Genomic DNA, 22,080 nt, shown 5'->3' with positions numbered 1-22,080 from the left:
GCAGATGTTTACAGCAGCTCCTGCTCCGCCTGTGCCGGTCGCCGTTTCGGGGAGTGCGTGTGTGGGTGAGGGGTTTCGTGCCCTGTTTGCAGCTGGAGCTGCTCAGCCGCCTGCAAACAGAGCACAGAGCAGGTCGGGTTAGAGCCCGCTCCCAGTTTTTACTCAATGAATCCTTGGTCCTGTTGAAATCAGTGTGCCAAGAGATGAGGTTTGTCCTCAACAGCTTGACTCAGCGGCGTTTAGGCACGCTGAATAACACATCTTCAGCAGGATCGCTTACCGAGCACAAACGTTATGGAATTAGGTCTGGGTGAAGTCTTGGTCTGTCTGTTGTGCTTGAGATCTTAGAAATATTGATGAAGGATCTTCCTCAGGCCCCAAGAGGGCAAAAGCCAGAGGGTTAAATCTTACAGGGTGGGCAGATTCATCCCTCTTACTTTCCCTTAGGTTGTATCTTTTCTCCATAACACCACGAAATACAACAGAACCACTCGCAGGGCAATGGGTGACCTAAGAGCACCTCAGCCTCTTGCATGTCACCTTGGGCTGTGGGCTTCCCTCGTTTGGGTGACAAGAAGTGACTCCCTGAGCTGCCAACGCCGCAGAGACGAGCGGAGCTGGTTTAGTGGTAGAACCAAACGTGTCTCTGTGGAGTTAGAGCTGGGCGCAGGTGTAGCAGGCCTGGGAAGTTTGCTTCTCCTGCCTGCAGCTTCTGCAACAAGTTAAATGTCAGTATTTTGTAAGTGGACGTTCTTGCAGTTTGTATATAAGATGCAGTAAATTATTTTTTTAATAAAATGTTTTACATTTTGGGACGTGCTGGTGATTTTTTAGAGAGTGTTAAATTTCAGGGGGGGTTAGAAAAAAACTGGCTGCAGGCCCGGCGTGGAAAGGACGCTCGAATGAAAAGGAGCTTTCCATAAAAATCTGTCTGCCACGTCAATCGCCACCGGCGGGAGCTGATGAACAGCCCCAGGGCACAAACCCCCTCGGGGCGCCCAGCAGGCAGAAATGCGCAGAGGCAGCGGAATCGCAGCCCGTCCCCGCGCTGCGCCTTTCTCCAGGGGTCCAGCCTCACCCCACGGCTCCCGGCGGCTGCGTCGGAGGCGGATGCTCTGACTCACCTGGACGTGTGCGCGGCTGCCAACAGGCACAAACACCGTCCCCTTCGCCATGCCAGACCCAGACGAGGCGTTGGGTGAAGCCGCACGAAGCCTCCCCGTGCCCCATCACCCTCCTACCCATGGAAACACCTCGAATGCTTTGTCAGTCCCTCCACTCTCACCGCTGCTGCTGAAGAGCAACGGGCGGCTTCCAAGGTGATCTCAGCCCCGTGACAGCCGTTTTCCACGGGGAGGGAGCGCGTGAGTCACCGGATGATTTCCACAGGCCCGTGCCAGCCACGGGCAGCTCTGAGCCACGCAGCCTGGTGACACGGGCGTGAGTCACGGCACACGGGGTGTCCGACAGCCCCGCTGCCAGTGTTACCCCAATCCGGGCACGCAGACGCTTCGGCGCAGGGGAGACACCCTGGCGCCTCCATCCTGCCCCAGGTCCCACCAGCCCCTGGGGACAGGAGATCATTGTAGGCTCCTGCTGTCCGTGTCCCTGCCCATGAGGCAGGTCTGACACTGCAGAACCACCCCTCCGTCACGGGACACGCAGCGCTGGGCCTTCACCAAGAGGGCAAGGCCAGGATCCCTCACACTGGGCTACGCTGCACAGCACGGGGGGGGCCGAGACACCTCCAGGGGCCTGACACCCCCTGGGGCCTGGCTGTCCCCAGGGCCTGTGACCCCCCCATGTGGCCTGGCCACCCCCTGCCACCCCCAGGGCCTGTGACCCCCCTGGGGCCTGGCCACCCCCTGCCACCCCCAGGGCCTGTGACCCCCCCATGTGGCCTGGCCACCCCCTGCCACCCCCAGGGCCTGTGACCCCCCTGGGGCCCGGCTACCCCCAGTACCCCCCGCGCCTCCGCCCGCCTGCAGGGCGCTCCCCCGCCACCAGGCGGCGCTCACTCTGCGCTCCGGGTGTGACGTCATCACTACAAGCCCAGTTCTTGTGACGCACCGCCCCGCTGGGGCAAGATGGCGGCGCCCAGCGGTGAGGCCGGTAATGGCGGCGCCGCCGCCCGGTACTGCCTGGTGAGCGGCATCCCGGCCGTGCTGCGCTCCGCACAGCTCCGCGCTTACTTCAGCCAGTTCGTGGAGGCCGGCGGCTTCCTCTGCTTCCACTACCGCCACCGCCCCGAGCGCCCGCCGGCGGGCGGCGGCGGCGGCCAGGAGGAGGAGGCCGCAGCACCGCGCACTTGCTCCTGCCTGGTGGCCGTGCAGCCGGGCCGCTCCCGCCGCCTCATCCGCATGTACTCAGGCAAGCGCTGGGTCGGGCCCGGCGGCGCCTTGCTGCCCGGCCGCTGCCTCATCCGCAGGGTCCGCCTCAGCCGCGGGACAGGTACGAGCGGACACCGGGGTGGGGAGCGGGGGGCGGGCCGGGCCTCCCCTCATGGGCTTGGAAGGGTTTGGAGGATCCGTTGGGCACCGGATCTCGCCTCTGCGGGTCTCAGCAGCCAACCGGAGGGCACCGGGTGGTGAAAACCCCTCGTGGAATTTCCTTAATGCCTTGAATGAGGCAATAAGAGTTGGTTTGGTGGGGGGTCTGCTCATTCCCAGCCTGCCCGGGAGCGCCCTGATTTACCCCTCTCTGGTGGAGTGTGTGTTCCCCCACAAAACCACTCCTTCTCTCTTCCAGGAACGGACACGTTTCCCTACAGTGGGGACAAGACAGCTGCAGGCGAATCTTTCACAGAAGCGGATTTGAAACGGCTACCGGAGTTCAACCCCCCTTCCTTCATGCCTTACGGGAACGTGGGCACCCCCCTGAAAGTTTTTCTGGAGCTGATCCGGGCCTGCAGGCTGCCTCCCTGGATTATCAAGAAATTGCAGCTGGATTTTCCAAAGACAGGCTCATCCCGTAGGTATGGGAATGTGCCTTATGAATACCAGGACACTGAGACAGTTATAGAAGAAGAAAGAGTTTACACTGCTGCGGGGGATGAGATCACAGAGGAAGAGGGGCCTGTGGCAAGATCTGAGGTGATTCACCCAGCCAGTGCTGAGGAAGATGAGGAGGGGCAGGAGAAGGAGAAAGAGGAGTTGCACTCAGATGACGTAAGTGGATTTTTCTAGCACCATCCAACGTTAGCCATTACAGCTGGGAGGGCCGATATAACTCTCTCAGAGCTCATTTTTAATCTTTTAATTGTATTGTATAAATCACTTGTCTACAAATGATGTTAAAATATCACGTCTGGGTGCACGAAGCCTCTTGCTGCAAGAACTGTGTGAGCGTTAATGCCTCTGAAACTGCTTGTCCAAATCACGCCGGTTGTAGGGGTTGAGCCCAAAGGGTTTGGTGCAGAGGAGCGAGCAGAGGCTGGTGCTGCAGGAGCAGAGCTCTGTTTTGCTCCATGGGAGATTGGCCTGGCTCTGCTGTTGCTTCTAAATGAGGTGACCGGAGATTCAGGAGCACATTCATGTGCCGGAAAGGACACGTGGAGCTGTACCTTGAATGCTCCTGTGGTTGAAGTTATTAACTCTGAGAAAAATGACTTTCATGACAAAGACTCCTAGAAAACTGGGCTGGACAGGCTCTCCGGAGGCTGTCTCGCTCCCTCCACCTGACAGACGCCTGTCTGGCCTGTTCTCACAAACCTCTGTCATTACAGAGGCAGCACAATCCTGAGGCAAGCCATTCCCGTTCTTTGCTATACCAGAATTCACTTAGGTGCCAGAGCTTTGCTGTAATTTTATCCCATTAGCTTCTCCTAGCAACAGCGGACACAGAGAACGCTTTGTCCCCTCCTTGACAAACTTTTTATTCAGTATTTTCTTCTCCAGACTAAACAGACTCTTCTAGCTGTTTCTCACAGGCTCTGCTTCCTGGATCTCTAGTCATTCTTTTGGTTGTTCCTTGGTTAATGTCTTCCTCGGAGGGCTCTGTCCAGAACTGGGCAGGCAGCAGTCAAGCTGTCGCTCTGATCTGTGTCTGTGCCAGCGAGCTGCTTCGCTGGAACCGAGACAATCTCGTTAGGGATCAACTGGAGTGGAATTAATTTGTTGCTAGTGCTGACTTTACGTAGGACACACCTGCTCCTTACATGGGCATCTCTGCCTTACGGATCGGGTACGCCGCCGAAAGCATGCCGTGAAGTGGGTGTGATGTGGTGTTTTTTTTTTCTCACCACTTCTGTCTGCTGACTCTGAAGATGGCATTAGTCAGGGGAATGAGGTCATCAGCGCCGGGTCGTGTCAGTGCCTGAGAAGAGCAGGCTGAGACGAGCCCTGTCGACAAAGCTGTTTTGTAGGGAAGGCGTTGCGATGGGCTGCGAGGGTCGGGGAGACAGGGAGGAGGCTGCGTGCTGTTGGTGTCACAGAATCAACCAGGTTGGAAGAGCCCTCTGGGATCATCGAGTCCAACCGTTGCCCTGACACCACCCTGTCAACTAGACCATGGCACTAAGTGTCACCCACTAAGAGTCACCCACCTTTCACCCGCTCCTTTGCAGGACAACGATACCTGTGAGGAGTGGGAGCGACACGAGGCTCTGTACGAGGACGTGACCAAGCAGGACCGTGTGGAGGAGCGGCTTTTTGAAGAGGAGATTGAGCTGAAGTGGGAGAAAGGTGGCTCTGGCCTTGTCTTCTACACGGATGCTCAGTACTGGCAGGAGAAGAATGGAGGTAACGTTGGTGTTTGTGTCACTGAGCCACAAACTTCACCACGAGCTGGGGGGGTCCAGGCCTGCAGGTGAATCGGGTATAACCCCATACGAGCATTCCAGATCAAGTGGTGGCATCTTGCCATCACTTTTTAAACCTTCCCTTCATCACAAAACCTGCAGTGGTTCCATCCAGTCGCCAGAGACCCCAGAGGTACTTCTGGCAGCCTGTTGTGTAAGCGCTGTGGTTTGCAGAGGTTCTAATACCATTTCCTTCCCATTTTGTTAGAGAAAACAGGGAGCTGGGCCACCAGCAAACAGCTCTTCTGTGTCAGACTTCCACAACCATCACCAAAACTGGTGTTTTCTTTCTCTTGACAGACTTTGATGAGCAGACTGCAGATGACTGGGATGTGGACATGAGCATCTACTATGACAAAGGTATCTGAGCTGAACCTCCCCCCAGGAAAACCAGGGAGGCTGGGAAGTTCTGACCCTGCAGAATTTCTGCAGCGGGGAGCTCTTTGCCTCTGTCATCCTTTGAAAGCGTCCAAGACGTCGGTGTACTTGAAACGACGTTTTTCTTGTCTGGCAGTGAGAGTTGCCAGAAAGAACAGGTTCTGCCTCCTTGTTGCATGGCGCTCTGGGGGAAAGGATGGTAGCGAACAGCTTTCCTGAGCTGTGCTGCTCTGACTCGTGCTTCTTTCTCCCTAGGTGGAGGTGATAAGGATGCTCGGGACTCGGTCAGGATGTGGCTGGAACAGCGACTCCGGGACGGCTTGGAGGATGGCTCTGTGTCAGGGCAACAGATTGGAACCTTCGAGAGACACACCAAGGTGAGCTCTGGATACGTGCTCAGGAGGGCATGGGGCAGGGCGGGAAGGGCTGTGGTGGCGATGCTCAGAGGATGTGGGTTAGGGGGAGGAGAGGTTTTTGGATGTGTGGAGGGGGCAGAGGGTTCTGGGAAGATGAGGATGAGCTTTGTCCACCTCTGTTAATGTTTTTTCCCCTCTCCCAGGGCTTTGGCAGGAAGGTGCTGGAGCAGCAGGGCTGGACGGAAGGGCTGGGGCTGGGGAGCAGCAACTCTGGAATGGCCGAAGCTCTGGACAACGAGGGTCAGAACCCCAGATGCAAGAGGGGGCTGGGGTAAGTACCCAACCCTGCCCTGCCAGCCTGTGTTCAGAGCCTCTGCCCGGGCTGACCCAGCAGCTAACTGGCAGCAAAAGGAGTGGGGTGTGAACCAGAGCTGTAAGGCCGTCCCAGGGATGTGCCGTGCTCTGCGCAGCTGGTGGCAGGGCCTGCCACAGCGCTCCGGCGCGAAATACACTGCTCTTCCTGACAGTCCTGTGCTCCTCAGAGGAGCTTGTGCTGTTCGAGTAGGACTGGAACCATTTACAGGTTCGTGCAGCACACAAACACGGAGGGAGAGCTGTGCCTGAGGAATGAGGGTCACCTCTGCCGTGGTATTCTGGTGGGGAAAGGCCAAGTAAGCTGAGCTGGAGCTGGGCACCTCACCCCTGCCTTTTCTGCAGGGTGTCTGGAGGCTTTGTGCAGTGCTGTGTCTTGCTGTGAGAGCTTGTTCTGGAGCAATCTCGCAGCCAGGAATAGGACAAGAATCCTTATTGCTCTGTGTCGGTCTGCTGCTCCCCTGCAGCATGTGAAGGAAGTGAGCTGGGATGCACAGGGGTGTCTGACTGCGTCAGCGATGTCGGACCAAACATTTCCTGCTTCCTTCTAGGTACCACGGGGAGAAACTGCCAACTTTCAGCAAGGCGAAAAAGCCCCGTCGGGACGCTCCCATCCTCATCTCGACTGTTTATGATGACCCTGAACCAATTGACAGCGGTGACCAGCTGCTCAGGCGCCAGCCACCCACTGCCATGAAGTACAGGCAGGGCATGGCGTTTGTCCGGGCATCACAGGGTGCTCTGGAGAGCTCCAGTGCCCAGTCACGCTGAGCAGGGACTGTCGGAGTGCCTTCATACTGATTCTGCTCCTGGCGAGCGCAGGCTGGCTCCTGGTCTCGGATTTGGAGCAGGGTATTCGTATATTTATTTTTGGAAGAAATAGAGACTTGTAACAAGAATTGCCTCAGTGGGTTTTTTCCCCCTAATTGAACCATTTAAATGAGGGGAAATAGTGCTGGTCCTGTCTGTTCGGTGGGAACAGGGAAGGGTGTTGCGTTTCTGAGTGGCGGTTTAAAGCTGATTCTAATGCCCAAATCAACCAAGATTGGGTGCTAGGTCAGCCTAAAAAAAAAACAGAACTTGTAGTTCCTGGCTGCCTGAGACCCAGGGAAGGACAAGTACAGACAGAGCCAGCCGTGGCACGGTAACTGTCCTGCAGAAAGCTCACTGCTGGCCTGTAGCTTCGCGTTGCTTGGGTGTGACGATCCCACACTCCCGGGAGAAACTCATCGGGATGAAAGACTCGTCCTGGCAGCCTCCGGAGGAATTCTGCGGGAGGCGTTTCCCTGCGGTTGGGTGTAGCGGGTGCTTCCTTCCACAGCTCTGCGATGAGCTCTGCCCCGTTTTCCTGACGCAGGCACTCTTCTCCGAAGGAGGTGGGGGACAGCTTTTGTCCCAGTGACCCAATACTGGAGGGTTAAATGTGAATTGGTGAACGCTCCGGCTTGGCCCCATGCACCTTCCTTAAGGCTATTGCTGTGTCGGGGGGATGCAGGGAGTAATTTTCCCCCTTTCTTTGGAGCTGGGGTTGTGCTCGACAAGGGTCGGCGCCGGGACTCGAACCCGTGACCCGGACACCGAAATCGGGGTCTGGGTAACGAGTTCGAGTCCCGGCGACGGAGAAGTTGCGCGTCCCTCCGGCCGCCAGGTGGCGCTGTGCCAGCGGCGGCCGTTCCTCACCCGGAACTCGATGCTCGGGGCCTGCGGTGACCCGGACCCAGCGGTGGGGGCACCGGTGGCGGCTGGTGGTGAGAGGCCTTACCGGTACCGGGGGAGGCCTGGCGGGGCAGGGAGGGGGTGATGGGGGGTGTGAGGGATGGAGGGGCCCGGGGAAGGAGCGAGGATGTGGGAGAGAAGGGGGGCATGGGGGAACGGGGGTCGTAGGGGAGAGGGGGGGCCATGACATGAGGGGTGAGGGGGGTAAAGGGGGGTGCAGGGAAAGGGAGGGGTGTGGGGGGACAGGCTGTCGTCGGGGAGAAGAAGGGACGTGGGGGGAAGAGGGGTGTGGGGAGAAGAGGGGGGCATGAGGGAGAAAAGGGGGCCATGTGGGGAAAGAGGGGGCCATAGGGGAGAAGAAGGGGACCTGGGGAGAACAGGAGATGCAGGCAGAGAGGGGGGGTGTAGGAAGAGGGAACATGGCAGGAAGAGGAGACATGGGAGATGTGGGACATGGGAGGAGAGGGGATATGGCAGGGTGAAGGGTTATGGGGTGGGGGAAGGAGCGTGTGGGAGAGGGGAGATAGGTGGAGAGCAGGAATATGGGGGTTACCTGGGGAGGAGAGGGGACATGAAGGAGAAAAGGGACATGGAGAAATGGAAAAGAGGACATGGGGACATGCTGGGGCGAGGGAGGGAGCGTGTGGGCACAGCAGTTACACAACGGCGCTTTCCCTTCCTCTCCATCCACTCCCTGGGTGTGAATCCCAGCAGATCGCACTGGTATAAATGCAAATAAAAGGGTAAATGGGAACGTTTCCTTTCTCAGTCAACAGAAGGGGAAGGAAATGAGCCGCCATGTCTGAGGGCAGCAAGGGGAGCTTGCTGGCCTTTGGCCAGGTGGTCATTGGGCCACCGGGCTCTGGGAAGACGACCTACTGCCACGGCATGCAGGAGTTCATGGGCAGGATCGGGCGCAAGGTGACGGTGGTGAACCTAGACCCTGCCAACGAGGTGATGCCCTACCAGTGTGCCGTGGACATCGCCGAGCTCATCACCCTGCCCGACGTCATGGAGAACTTGAAGCTGGGACCCAACGGGGGGTTGATCTACTGCATGGAGTACCTGGAGGCCAACTTCGACTGGCTGCAGGAGAAGCTGGCTGCATCCAAGGGTCACTACTACTTGTTTGACTGCCCGGGGCAGGTGGAGCTCTACACCCACCACGACGCCCTGAAGAACGTCTTCGCGCAGTTGGCCAAGTGGAATTTCAGGGTAGGTTTGGGGCTCCGCGGGGAGCTGGGATCAGCGCCTGGCACCAAGGGGCTCCCAAGCTGTGTGCCTTGTGGTCAGAGCTTCTGATTGTGTGTATAATGACTGTTTTCTTTACTAACCTGTTTGGCCTTTTGTCTGAAACACCTTTATCAGGGAAGGAGGGGAATTTTGCCCCATTTCATGCTCAGAGGGACTGGGAAAAGAGTGGTTTGTTCGGGGCATTTAATGCAGTGGGATTATCACGACCAGAAGCATAGATTCCATCCTCATGCACTCTCACTGTGCTCCGGGGTCCTCTCCACAGACCTTGTGTGTTTTATCCAAGTGGGTGCTGTATTCTGGAGCGGGGAGGTAGATGTGTGTGTGCTGCACCGTGAGAAATTCAGGTGACATCTCAGGGCCTACCTGGCACTCCTGCAGCCAAACCAAACTGCTCTGCGAGTTGTAGTACGTGCTCTGTCCTTTCTTGCACAATGGAAGACGCAAATGAGGAAGCGCAGGTGAGAAGAGTCCCGTAACCAAGCTGACTTGCTTACGTTGCATTTGTTTTGCATTTGGGCCAAACCATGAATGTGCAAACCATGTGTGGTGTGAGCCAGAAGGGCGAGTTCATTTGCTTGAGAATGTCACAGGGAATCTGCACATTAGAAACTATTTTTATTCAAATACATGTACGTGAAATGGTAGTTACTAAAAAAAGATAGTTTTGATGCTCACTCGAGTGCTTCCACCTGCCTGTGAGCTTTAAACTGGCTTTTTTTGCTGTAGAAGCGCAGCTGTGACCCAACCACACTCAACTATAGAGCCCTGACTTGGAGTATCGTTGTGTAACAGGCAAGAACTTACAGAAATCTTGGACCACTTTGTTACAGCTGCACAAAACACAGGGAATCAAAATGCTCATTAATTTAATTATTAATTATTATTTCAAACCACATGACAATTGGTTCTCCCAGCTCTCTCGTGGTTGTGCTGCAGTTACCGCTCCTGAGCGTACGCTGTGCGTGAGCATTCCTGTGGGGAAGGTGGAAGTCTGGAGTCAGTCATGTCGTTCAGGAGGAGAGTTAACCCCAGCTCCCACCCCAAAAAACCATCAGAGTCCAGACAAGTGTGCCAACTTCATCTGCAAAGAAAGAAGCCCTGAGAAAAGGGAGAACAGTTGCAGGTTTAAGTGTCTTTCAGTGCTGCTGGTGGAGCTCAGCACCCCTATAAGCCTCCCCACAGCCCTCTCTGTGCACCAGCACCCCAGGTCCTGAATCCCTCAGGTGATCCCTGGGTGTGAATGTGGCAATATATACCTCTAGATACATATGTGCACTCATATATGAGGATGTTTTATGTGCAGGAGCTAAAAGGTAGGTTGTAACTTGCCCTAGGTGGGAGTCTATGTGGTTATAGTAAGGTCTGAACAGATTGTCCTATGTCCACTTCGCAGACTGTCCCAAAAGCAAGCAGATGGACTCGTCACCAGCCTGACCTTGTGCTGTCCCTTTGTGCCTTTGCTCTCCAGCTGGCTGCGGTGCATTTGGTGGATTCTCACTACTGCACGGACCCTGGCAAGTTCATCTCTGTCCTCTGCACCTCGCTCTCCACCATGCTGCACGTGGAACTGCCCCATGTCAACGTCCTCTCCAAGATGGACCTGATCGAGCAATACGGCAAACTGGGTAAGAGCCTTCGCGTGGGAGACACGTGGAACTGGGCTGCGTCGGGTGCAGATGAGCTGTTCAGGATGCATTGCTGGGAGATGGTCGGGGAACTGGTGTAAATCTCACTGGGTTCTTCAATTTTTAAATCGCCTTCAGAGCTTCTTGGTGTTTCCCTGCAGCTTTCAACCTGGATTATTACACAGAGGTCCTGGACCTCTCTTACTTGGTTGACCATTTAGCCTCCGACCCCTTCTTCAGAAATTACCGCCGCCTCAACGAGAAGCTGGTGGAGGTGATTGAGGACTACAGCCTGGTGTCCTTCGTCCCGCTCAACGTCCAGGTGATGTAGCGGGAGGACTGGGGCAGAGAGAACAAGGAGCATTGGATGTGTAGTCAGCATGTTTGGGGGCAGCTAGGTTACATCTGCTTCTGCTTAGAGCCGAGAGGGCTGAAAACCTCATCTGTGAAGGGATGGAGGAGGACAGTGAAACACACCCAGACTTGTAAATGGTCTGTGGCAGCCAGAGGAAAAGAAAAGGCTAATGAGCTTGGGGCTATGTGGGCTATGGAATTAAGACTCCCCCTTCATTCAGCTCTTCTATGCCTGCATTTCAAATCTGGGCAAAGTATTACCTAAAACGTTGTTAAATTAGGGAGCACAAAATAATTAGAAGATTGGGAGGAATACGTTTGGGAGGAAGGGCTGAGAGCATTAATCTGGTAGTTGGCAGAAGTGTCAACAAAGGCAAATGGGCTGAGACAAGAGGTGATGAAAGGGAGTGAGAGGGTGGAGGGTGTCAGTGTATTCAGGCTGTGCAACGGGTGCCCCTGGTTGTCCTGTGGCCCCTCTGGGCTCAGGGAGGCCGGCAGCGTCCTCGGGGCGTTGGGTGCTGAGTGGGTGGCCCAGAGCCTCGGAGAAAATCTGTGGTAAAGCCCAGCACGAGCTCTTGGCTCCGGGGAAGGAGCAGATTCCCCGTGTGTCATCTCCCTCCCTTTCAGGATAAGGAGAGCATGCGGCAGGTGATGCAGGCGGTGGACAAAGCCAACGGCTATTCCTTCGGGGACCAGGAGCACAGGAGCCTGGAAGCTCTGATGTCGGCAGCAGTGGGAGCTGATTTCCACTTCACTTCGTATCCTTCTCGGCTGATCCTCTGTTGTGTTGAGTTTTAATGTCTCCTTCTTTGGGGAGGAGAGGCTGGAGGTGGGGCTGGCAGTTTGCAGGCCCAGGTCTGATGCTGTTTGGTGATCACGTAGCAAGTCGTAGGGCTCAGCCCAGACCTTAGCAGACGGTTGTCCACACCAAAGCCACCACATTTGTTGCTAATTGATACTGTGAACGTGTGAGGAATCTTTTGACAACTTTCCTCTCTCTCACACTCGCTTGGACTGGTTCACTCCACCTCGTCCAAACCATACAATTGATTCTACTGTACTTGACAGGTCTGGGATCAGCCAGAGCCAGAAATAACTCAGGTGATGCGTGCTGCTGCCAGCGCTGCCGTCTTCCTGCCAGCCTTCAGGCTACTGTAGGGCTGGTTCCTCGCTGAGAACGTTAAGAGCTCCTTGCAGAAGGGAGTGTTTGAGCCCAACCCCTTGTTTTCCTTAATTACTGCGTTATCAGCACGCTTGCAGTGCAGGAGAAGTATGTGCAATCTCGGGATAAAGCAGTGGAAGAAGAAGTGATGGATCTGTAACACACCCACCTCTTCCACAGCTGCTCTCTGTTTTGACACCTCTCCTTTTCCTGCCTGGAATTTAAGGGATCTCAGACCGAGTGAAAGCCTTTCCAGGCAGAGGCCTGGCTGCTGGACTCCCTCCCTGTGAGGGTTTGATCTCCTGTGCTTCAGCCTGGCTGCACGGAGCAGCATTTTTGCAGAAAGCCAATGGCCAAGTGCAAGGCGAGGCGGGTCCTTCCTTAGGAACGAGAGAGGTTGAGCCAGGGGAAGGCAAGGTTAGCGAGAGAAGACAAGGAAGATAAAGGAGACTGACCTCTGCCAAGTCTCCTCCTCCCCATCATGACCAAGGTAGAGCCAGAGAAAGAAAAATCAGACGGAGCTGTCTCTTGTGCAGTGAGAATGGAGACAGAAGTTCTGGGTTTACTGCACAGGAGGAGCGTGCATGGGCCTCGTGCTCAGAGGAGTATCCAGGCTGAGCAGCCTCCAATCTGTCTCAAGGAGGACAGAAAGAAGGTTGTTTTTCTTTTTTTGTAAATAATGATGGACTCTCTCTTAATAAAACACTCCTTCGTCTCGCTTTCATCTTGTGAGTTTGCTGAACCTGAATAAATAAAACCAAGAGTGCTACAAAGCCCCAGGCTAAAAAGCCTCTGGTGGGAACGTCACCGCAGCTGGTGCAGTGTGTGCTTTGCAGAAAGGCTCCGCGTTTGCCACGTCCTGTGCCTCTCTGATGTGCCTGAGAACAGACAAAGCGTTTGCTCGAGGGAGAGAGGGAGAGCGACTGTGGGACGGGAAAGCAGGTCCCTCCTCGCGCCCGCTTCTCCGGGGGCTGAGGCGCAAACTGCAAGCTCGGCTTTTGGAGGCTTTTGATTAAGAAAGACCCTGTGTGACTCAGCGGGAGGTTGGTTGCGTGTAGGGCCTTTCCCAGCAGCTTGTCTGCCCTCATCCACCTGCCTTTTTCTGGGCTTGCTTTCCCCAGTACCTTCTCCAGCTCCCAAATCCTGGCGCTTTCCCCTCCTTCCCATGTAATTCCCTCTCGCCGTTGCAGCTCCTGATGGTGACAGCAGCAGCTCCCTGCCTCAGTGCATCCCCACTGCAGACAGCAGCTTGGGTCCATTGGCGTGGTGAATCGGCGAGGTCGCGGCAATGACAAGCACTGAGCAGCCCTCCGCGTGCCTCCCGGCAGCTCGCGCGGCCGCACGTAGGATGGGAGCGGGCGAGACTCCCAGCTTGGTGTGTGCAGACTCAGCATCGCCTCTTGCCCAAGACCTTGCATAAAATGAGGCGGCTCTTTCTCACAGGACGGTTTGGCCCTTCGCAGAGCCACCGACTCGGTGACTCTAAATGGGAGTGGGGTCTTGCTTAGCAGGGTCTGCAGCGAGGTGGGGGATTAAAACTAAATTGTCCTGCGTCTCACAGCTTTGTGGTGAGGATTTGGAGACGAGGAGGAGCTCGGGGAGAAGAAGGGTGAAGACGCACACTTCCATGCGCACACAGACACTTCAATCAGATCAGTTCACCATGAAAGACTACACTGACTTTTCAGATATAAAAGTCAAATTCCTGCCTGTTCTCAGTGCCTGAGCTCTTTTCCCAAGACCCCAGGGACTTCCCTGGGTATTCCTGACTGAAACCTGGCGGCTGCATTTCAGTGGTCTCTGGGGCTGAAGGGCTGGGAGCCAACCTACCCATCACCGGAGCTGAAACTCCATCCTTGTGCTCTTGGGGACGTGGCCTGGTCCTCTTTGAGCCTGTAGTTGCTGTGAAGGGATGGAAGATGTAATCATAAAAATGTGAATTTTATGATGGCTTTGAGAGATTTGGTGGCTTAAAAGGGTATTGTCAGGTCAAGCTAGAGTTATGCAAGAGCCAGCAAAGCTTTTGTGGCTGTTTGGCTTTTATATTTTAATACCCAGGCAGTATCTGCAGCCCCAGCCTTGCCACGCTGTGCTGGTGCTGGAGAAAATGGAAATCAAAGGTGACAGAAACCTCAGCTCAGGGAATGTCTGCCATGTCCAAGCCAAGAAATGCTGAGGGCTGTAAGAGCTGCAGCCTGGAAAGTGCAGCAGTTTCGCACCAAGGGGCTCTCTGCAGCCCAGGTTTGGAAAGCGGGGGCTGAATTGGGACCCGCAGCTCAGCAGGGCCCATCCTGGCTGCTCCTGCTCAGGGCACAGCAGAAAATGGCTCTGCAGCGGGCAGGGCTGACCGGGGAGCCTGGGTGCGAAAGCCAGCCGGCTCCTGCACCCACATGTCCCCACGCTGGGAGGGGACGGCCTCGCCAAGGCTCCGGGGCTGAGGGAGGTGACACCTTGGCTCCTGTCGCTCCCGTTGAGCAATCGGCTGAGGCGAAGGGCCAGGATTAGTCACCCCAATTGAGGCTTTCTGCTGAGCTGGTCCTACCTGCCCTGGCCCCTCCAAGCCTGGCACCAGGAGAGCCTGAGCCCACCCTGACCACACATGGGACCACCTGGGTGAGACTGAGCACAGCAGGATGGGGCCAGTGTGATCCTGCAGCATCTGCCCCAGGAAAGGTTGGGGGGCTGCTGGCTCCATCCCTGCAAGTTTCCCCATCCAGTGGTGCTCTCTGAAGGGACTAAAAGGCCTCTTCAAAAACTAAAAAGCCCCCAGAGCAGGGATCCAGGGCAAGACTGGCACAGCCCGGTGCCAGCCTGACAGGAGGCTGCCCATCACCACCCTGGAGCCGGTGCTGACAGCTGCCCAGAGCCGTCTCCCTTGGGTGCTGAGACACCAGGGAGGTGCTGGTGGTGGCTCAGCCTCAGCTGGCCCCGCGGGCAACCAGGAGCCAGCCAGCCCCGGCCCAGGGCACAAAGCCCTGCGGGGAGGTTCTGTGAGCCAGGGACAAGGGACAAGCCCGACTGTGGGTCCTGTTGCCCTCCAGCCCTGCTTGGGATGTGCAGGGCCCTTCGCAGGCAGCATGGCCAGGGCAGCACCTGCATCCCTTTGCTCTACTGGTGTTAAAGACACTAAAACACGTATATTTGGGGGCTTTGCTATGCACCCCTTCCTGCGCCGTGTCAGGGACGCTGACAGCATCGTCCTGCATGTCCCAGCCAGGGGACAAGGATGGGGATTGGAGTCCCCTGGTCCCCTCTGGGTCCCACCACCCTACGTGAAACAGGGGCCAGGAGGACCCTGGGGAGCTCCCCTTGCTCCCCAACAGCACAACCCTCTCCCGGGAGGTGTCACGGGGGGCCTCGGGCCTCTCTCCCAGCCCCGAAAAGCTGCCGGACCGGCTGCGAGGCCGGGGAGCATCGTCCTCCTACACGGCCCAGCCACGCTGCAATTTCGGGTGCTGTCGACATCAGTTAACTCCTGGGAGGCCGGTGGGAGCCCCGTTGTCCTCCCGCCACCCCTGGGCCCTGAGAATTGGCAGGGCTGGATGGCTACCAGCACCCCCCCCAGCTCCCACCTTGCTCCCTCCCAGTTTAACCAGCATGGGCTGCTCCTGTCCCCAAACCACCGGGTCAAGGGCCAGCGAGAGCCCTCGGCTCGTTTTTCACGTCGCCCGGCTCCGGTTGGGCTAATTACAGGTCTGGGGCTGGTTCCCAGACTGGGAACACTCGGGACCGGGCGGAGGCCACGCGTCAGGGCCCCTCACTGGGCATCCCCCCACCCCCCCGGGCAACCGACCGGGCTCCCCAACACCGCCCAGGGCCCCCCCAGGTCATTGCAACCTGCCGGGGCTGCTGACCCCGTCCTTGGTAGGGCCAAGGCAGCGCCCACGTTTGCTTCTTGGCTGCTATAAGATGCTGTGGTGGGGCTGGGAAGGGGGTTGGGGGGGGCTCACAGGGGTTAATCCCCTCGGCTGGGCTCTGCTCACGGTGACACGTTCCCGGGCGAACAGGTTCTGGTTTGCGCAGCCCAACCTCCGGCAGCAGCCAGCGCTTTCCCACGGCAGAGCCCTTGCAAACCTCGTTACATCCCAGGCGGGTCCCTGCACGGGGAGCAGCAGCCCCGTGGGCTTTGTATGGGGTGTGCTGCAATGCAGGGGTTGCTTCCCCAGCTGTGCCTCAGTTTCCCCAAAGCCCAGGTGCTCCTGGCACCCCGGGAGCAGGGTTTTGGCCATGCTGTTCGGGGCTGGCATGTCCCCCACGTCCCCAACTGCAGACCCCGCTAAACTGGGGTGGCACGTCCTGAGTCACGGCGCGTTTCCTCCTGGCATCCCGGCGCTTCTCATCAAAGGCCGGCTCCTGCCCAGCCCTGATGAGCTCATAGCCCAGGGTGCCGTGACTGTATTTTATTGTAATTATTTTTCATGTCGAAACTCGCGCTGGCGGTGGTGGGGGGGGGGGGAGCTGCACCCTTCGCCGTGGCTGGGTGCCAGGGCCAGAAATGCTGAGCTTTCTCCTGCCCCAGCGTGTCCCCACCCCGATGTAACCCCAGGGCTGTCCCCATGTCGCTGCCGAGGCTCCAGTGCGGCTCTAGTTGAATGTAGGGGGGGGGAGAGGACCTGGGGACCTGCACCAGAGCCTTGGTGACGTGTTTTGGGGCACCGTGGGGATGGGACACCCCGCTGCTGGGCTGGGGACCTCAGTGCACCCCGTGGAGCAGCCGGTGCTGGAAATCACCCGTGGGGCTGCCGAAGCCCTCGCCCCGCGGAGGCAGAGCTCACCCGGTGAGCCCTTCTGCGGCCGCCAAGGGACGGGGCTCCCCGGGCACCCCGAGACCCCATCACGGGGCTGGGGGAGATTGGGAACGGAGCTGGGGGGGGAAACCCGACCGCTCCCCGGGCCGGTGGGGTGAGAGGCGAAGCGGGTGCCCGGCGGCGGTGGGAGCTGCCCGGACACGTGCGCGGGGGAGAGACGAGGCAGACGAGAGGCAGGCATGCAGGAGACGGTTTATTGGAGACGCACAGAGGCTTTGGCAATGCACGACCCCCCCCCTTGGAATGGGGGGGCTGCCCGGACCCCCCCTCGCCCCATCCCGGTCCCTCACCTCCTCCCGTTGCGGCTCCAGCCCTCCGGGACAGGGGGTTTGGAGCCGGCACGTGTTGGGCTGGGCTCCCCCCCCGTCAAAATGTTAAATAGTGGGGGGCTGGCAGCCGTCTGAGACAGAGGCACCCCCTCTCCCTCCTTTCCCCCCTCCCCAGAGCAGAGGACAGGGGAGAGGGAAGGCGGGGGGACCATGCCTGAGCCGCCCAGCAAACACCACACACAGCCCCTCACCCTGCTCCTGGCATCCAGGCTGGGGGGGGCCGTGGGGGAGCCAAGACACCTTCCCCTCCCTCAAAAAAACAAAAAAAAAAAACAACCCCAAAAATATTAAACCACGAAGAGATGCTGAAGGGACTGGAGGGGGAGCAGGTCCCCAGCTCCGCGGGGGCCGTTCAGTTCTTGGGCTCTTCGCCAGCCTCGCCGCCGTCTTCTCCAGCGCACTCGGCTGTCCATAGCGTGAGGTTGTCCCTGAGCAGCTGCATGATGAGGGTGCTGTCCTTGTAGGAGTCTTCGCTGAGCGTGTGCAGGTCCCCCATGGCCTCGTCGAAGGTGGTCTTGGCCAGGGAGATGGCCTGCTCGGGGGCGTTGGCGATCTCGTAGTGGAAGACGGAGAAGTTGAGGGCCAGCCCCAGGCGGATGGGGTTCGTGGGCTGCATCTCCTTTTTGCTGATGTCCATGGCCTCTTGGTAGGCTTTCTGGGCGTTGTCTATCGTCGTCTTGCGGTCGTCCCCGGTGGCCACCTCGGCCAGGTATCGGAAGTAGTCACCCTTCATCTTCAAGTAGAAGACCTTGCTCTCAGCATCGCTCGCCTTCTTAATGAGATACTTGTCCAGCAAGTCCAGGACGTTCTTGCAGACGCCATTCAGCTCCCTCTCCACCTTCTCCCGGTACTCGTTCACCAGCTGCGCCTTGTCGTCCCCTTCTTCGGTTTTGTGCTCGATGCTGGAGATGACCCTCCACGCCGAGCGCTGGCACCCCACCACGTTCTTGTAGGCGACAGAGAGGAGGTTGCGTTCCTCGTTGGACAACTCGTCCCCATGTTCCACCACCGTCTTCATGAAGTCTGCCATGTCCTCGTAGCGCTCAGCCTGCTCGGCCAGCTTGGCCTTCTGCACTTGGTGGTTCCTTGCCATGGTTGGGACACGGGCGCAGGGCAGACGCTTGGGCGAGGAGCGGGGCCGGGAGCCGTCGGAGCCTCTGCTGAGCCCCGCCGCCGGGATTCGTTTTTGGCTGAGCGTCGGGAGCCTCAAGCAAGAGCGGGAGGAGCCAGCGAGGCCAAAGGAGTGTCCTCCTCCTCCTCCTCCTCCTCCTCTGCTTCCTCCCCGCCGAGCCCAGCCTTAAAAGGAAAATTGCCGTGAATCATCGCCCGCGGGCGGCGGGCGCTGGGGAAGGGGCGAGGGGGGTGGCCAACGCCCTGCCCTCCCCATGGGACCCCGGGAAGGGCTCGGCGGTGGGTGCAGCACCCATGGATGCCCTGGGGAGGGGTCTCCAGACAGCCAACACCCACCCCGGGGACCAAGGGGACGCCAGTCCCGCTGCTGAAAGCTCTTGGAAGGGGGACAGCGGGTGGGTTATCGGTGGGGGGGGGGTGGGTTATTGTTTTAGGGGTATGCGGGGATGCGGCAGTGTGCAGCTCTTCCCACCCCCCCCACCCAGAGAAATGGGCCATGGGGTGTGTCTGGTCATAAAAATGGTTTCCTCCTCCCCCCCCCAAAAAAATCATATCGCTGTCGTTTTTATATGGTGATTAACTTCGCTGGTAATTGCAAGGGCTTGACGGGCAGGTATTTTATTCCCACAGGTGGGGAAACCGAGGCACAGCGACTCGCCCAAGTGCCGCGGGAGGGACCGCCCCAAAGCAGGGCATGATTGCCCCGAAGCAGGGCATGATTGCCCCGTGCCTTTGAGACAGCGCGTGATGGGACCAGCCTGACCCCCCCCCAAAGACATCCCATAGTGGGGAAGCCACCATCGGTGCCAGCCCGGAGCCAGCCGGCAGCCGGGAGACCTCCTCCCCCAGCCCTGCTGAACTCGGGGCTCCCCCACCTCTCGCCTCCATTTCCCCATCCCAGCATCTCACCAGGGACTTTTCTCACCTCTCAAGCTGTAATTGAAGAGTTTTGGGATTTTTTTTTAAAAATTTTTTCTTTCCACACCAGCTCGCTGTCGGGGCTGGGCTGCCGGTGGAAACGCGCCGCCCCGATTAGGATCTGCGCTTCGTGTTGCGCTGCAGTTTCACTCTCAACCTGCTCCGGCTTGTTGCCACACGCCGGCAGCAAGCGTTGTTCGTGGCCGTGCTGGCGAAGCCCTGGCCTGCCCCGAGCCCCGGCCTTATCATCCGCCGTGCGGGAGCCATGCGGGAAAGGCAGGGTGGGCCCGGCGGCACCCGGCCAAGGCAAAAAAAAAAAAAGGGTTTTGGTTTTATTTTCTATCATCATCGTGACTCGCTGCTTTACTCACCCGTGCAAACAGCCCCTGGTGCCACCCCAGGAGTGCCCTGTTCCCTTCATCCCCACCCCTGCCTCGCTGCGGTCCCCCAGGGACGGGGTGACGGAGGGTGCCAGGGATGGAGGATGCGAGAAAGACCCCCTGGGTGCTTTTCCCAACCACGTGCAGCCCAAGAAAACACCCCCAGCCTCCACACCGCTCCCTCCCCACCCTGGCAAGGGGGGATTCAGGGCTGCTCACCCCCCTCCTGGCCAAGCCCCCGGGCATGGGGTGGGTCGGGGGTGCCCATCGAGGGGCTCAGATGCAGGAGAAGCACGAGGCCATGTAGCCTCCCCGCAGCCCCTCCATGTCCCGCGCCACGTGCAGCGCCTCGTCAGCAGTTATCGCTCCTTCCCCCCGCGAGCGTGATCCACCCTGGGAGCAGGTTACGCCCCGCTGAGTCGGGAAAAGGCACTTTGGGAAGGAGCAGCCACATGGGACCCCCCTGCCCGCCTCCCACCCCATGCCCGCCCGAAGAGGGGTGCGCAGGGGGGAGGCAGCTTCTGCGAGCTTCAACCAAGCACAGCAGCCCCCACAGAGGGGCTGGGGGGGGCAAAGAGGCAGCCCGATGTACCCGACCTCCAAAAACCGCCTCCTTCCCTTGCCAAAACGCCATCCCTGGGTGGGGGCCAGCCCGCAGCTCACACCCCTTCGAGCAGCAAAGCTGTACGGGGTCAGGGTTGGGGTCTGCAGCCCCCAGCCCCGGTGAAGCTCTCACCGCCAGCCCTTGGGCTGATCCCGCACCAGCCTGGCTGCGTTTGGGCTCTTTAATCCTCCTGTGTCAGCTCTGCTCTGAGACGGCCCCGTGGGGAGACCCCCCTGCCCCCCGCAGGACCTCCCCCAGTGGGATGGGAAGCTCGGACGGGGTGTGCGATGGCTCGGCCTCGGCTCAGGCATCCACCAGCAACCCCTGCCAAAGGGGCTGAGCTGCTGCCAAATTTTGGTTGCGACGGGCTGAGAAGAGGCTGCAAAAACATTCTGCTCTACCGGTTTCGTGAAAAAATCAGCGGGTGGGTGAAGGGAAGAGCCCTGGATCGCTGCGCGGAGGCTGCGGGGGGGAGCTTGGCTGCAGCATCACCCCACGGAGCACCCGTGGGTGCCACGAATGCTGAAGAGCAGCACCAGAAGGTGCATCGACCCGGAGAGAGGGATACCCCGTAGAGCCCCGGGGGACACTGCCCAGGCCAGCGTGTCTCTTGTCCCGTGAGCTGCGATGCTGCTGGTGCGGGCTGGGCACCCGAGCGGCTCCGCCATGGCAGGCAGGAGGCAGGGGCTGCTCGTGGCCCTTCCCAGCGCTGCTGGAAGGAGGCTCACAGCCCGCCCGGCCACGCCGTCCTCACCCATCCAGGCTGCGGGGACGCTGCCGGCTCCCGGCACTTCAGTGGGGGACACATTTTTGCTGCGCCCCAGGTCCCACAGGCGCTGCCCATCGCTGCGGCCCCAGCTCGTGCCCTCCCTGCTGTACAGGGGGGTGCAGAGCCACAGAAGGCTGAGCCTTGCCTCAAAGCCATGGCCAGTGCCATGGATGAGTTTGGGGAGCTCCGTGGGCAGCAGGGCAGAGGGGTGCAGCTCCCCGCCCCGCGCAGCACCAGCGTGCCCGGGCACGAGCTGCAGGGAGCAGCTCCCCTCCGCCGACAGCAGCAGCCAGACGCTGGCGTAGAGGAAATAGGAGAAACTTTTATTTATTACAAAAGTAAAAGGCGTAAAGAGATGGTGAATCCTACTGGGCTGGGGGGTCAGGCTTGGCTGCGCAGCTCCCAGCCCGGTCGGCGGCGGTGGGAGGGCTCGGTGCTGGGTGCTGGAGCACCCAGCCTGTGCTGCTGAGGTGGTCAAGGTGCTGCAGGGCTTGAACCCCTTCCCCTAAAACTAGAGCTGTGCTAAGATGAAACAGGAAAAGGGGAGTTGGGGGGGGAGGTTTGCAAGGGTAAACTCTGACCACGCCGTAACTCCCGTGCGCAGAGGAGAGTCCTTAGAAGTGGGGACATGGTGGGGCTGGGTGTGTAATGCCACCGGGATGCTAACGGCTGCCTTCCAGCACCTACGGGGGACACACGCCGTCACCGGGGGTAAGGCTGGTGGTCACGGGGAGCCACCGGCAGCCTCGGCTCAGCTGCGTGGGTCTGGCCGGTGGCAGGAGATGGCAGGACCTGCAGTTATTGCACTGGGGTGGGACGGCTGTATGGCTTTGAGCTTCGAACCCACGGGACAGCCGCCCCAGCTCCCGCAGCGGGGTTGGGGAAGCTTTTCCTCATGCGCGGCCACTTTCCCCCCTCTCTCATGGCAGGAGGGAGGAAGGCGCAGCCGCGTAGCCCTGGCGAGCGGAGGCACTCGTGGTGGTCATGGCTGGAGTCCCGTGTGGTGTCCTGGCACGCTCTGCGGGGACAGAGGGCTGCAGGCCACCAGGGCTCTTGGTACTGGATGGACCCGGTGTGAGGGAGAGGAGAGGGGAGGAAGAGAAAGAGAGTTAGTGCCAGAAAC

At 58.8% G+C, this 22,080-nt stretch overlaps 3 protein-coding genes across 5 annotated transcripts; 2 read left to right on the top strand and 1 right to left on the bottom strand.

The window, feature by feature from the left end:
- The first annotated feature begins 2,081 nt into the window (after positions 1–2,081).
- Positions 2,082–6,803, top strand: GPATCH3 (G-patch domain containing 3). Its single transcript, XM_068417966.1, has 7 exons — positions 2,082–2,451; positions 2,749–3,167; positions 4,565–4,739; positions 5,099–5,158; positions 5,432–5,553; positions 5,736–5,863; positions 6,456–6,803. Exons 1-7 carry the CDS (start codon positions 2,088–2,090, stop codon positions 6,673–6,675), a joined length of 1,488 nt encoding a protein of 495 aa, XP_068274067.1. The 5' UTR covers positions 2,082–2,087; the 3' UTR covers positions 6,676–6,803.
- Positions 6,804–7,531: 728 nt separating this feature from the next.
- On the top strand, positions 7,532–12,742 carry GPN2 (GPN-loop GTPase 2). Of its 3 annotated transcripts, none has more exons than XM_068417866.1 (6): positions 7,532–7,652; positions 8,390–8,835; positions 10,271–10,502; positions 10,664–10,824; positions 11,484–11,614; positions 12,106–12,742. In XM_068417866.1, exons 2-6 carry the CDS (start codon positions 8,419–8,421, stop codon positions 12,176–12,178), a joined length of 1,014 nt encoding a protein of 337 aa, XP_068273967.1. In that variant the 5' UTR covers positions 7,532–7,652; positions 8,390–8,418; the 3' UTR covers positions 12,179–12,742. The 3 variants fall into 3 exon arrangements, with proteins under 3 accessions (XP_068273967.1, XP_068273968.1, XP_068273969.1); XM_068417867.1 differs by having other exon boundaries at positions 7,532–7,668; XM_068417868.1 differs by having other exon boundaries at positions 7,535–7,652; positions 10,346–10,502.
- Positions 12,743–17,507: 4,765 nt separating this feature from the next.
- SFN (stratifin) lies at positions 17,508–18,248 on the bottom strand. Its single transcript, XM_068417953.1, has one exon. It carries the CDS (start codon positions 18,246–18,248, stop codon positions 17,508–17,510), a length of 741 nt encoding a protein of 246 aa, XP_068274054.1.
- Between the last annotated feature and the right edge of the window lie 3,832 nt (positions 18,249–22,080).

Source organism: Nyctibius grandis, chromosome 24 (genome assembly GCF_013368605.1).
Source record: "Nyctibius grandis isolate bNycGra1 chromosome 24, bNycGra1.pri, whole genome shotgun sequence".
Classification (NCBI taxonomy): Eukaryota; Metazoa; Chordata; class Aves; order Nyctibiiformes; family Nyctibiidae; genus Nyctibius; species Nyctibius grandis.
Note: the sequence above shows the minus strand (reverse complement) of the source record. Positions and strands in the feature narration are given on the sequence as shown.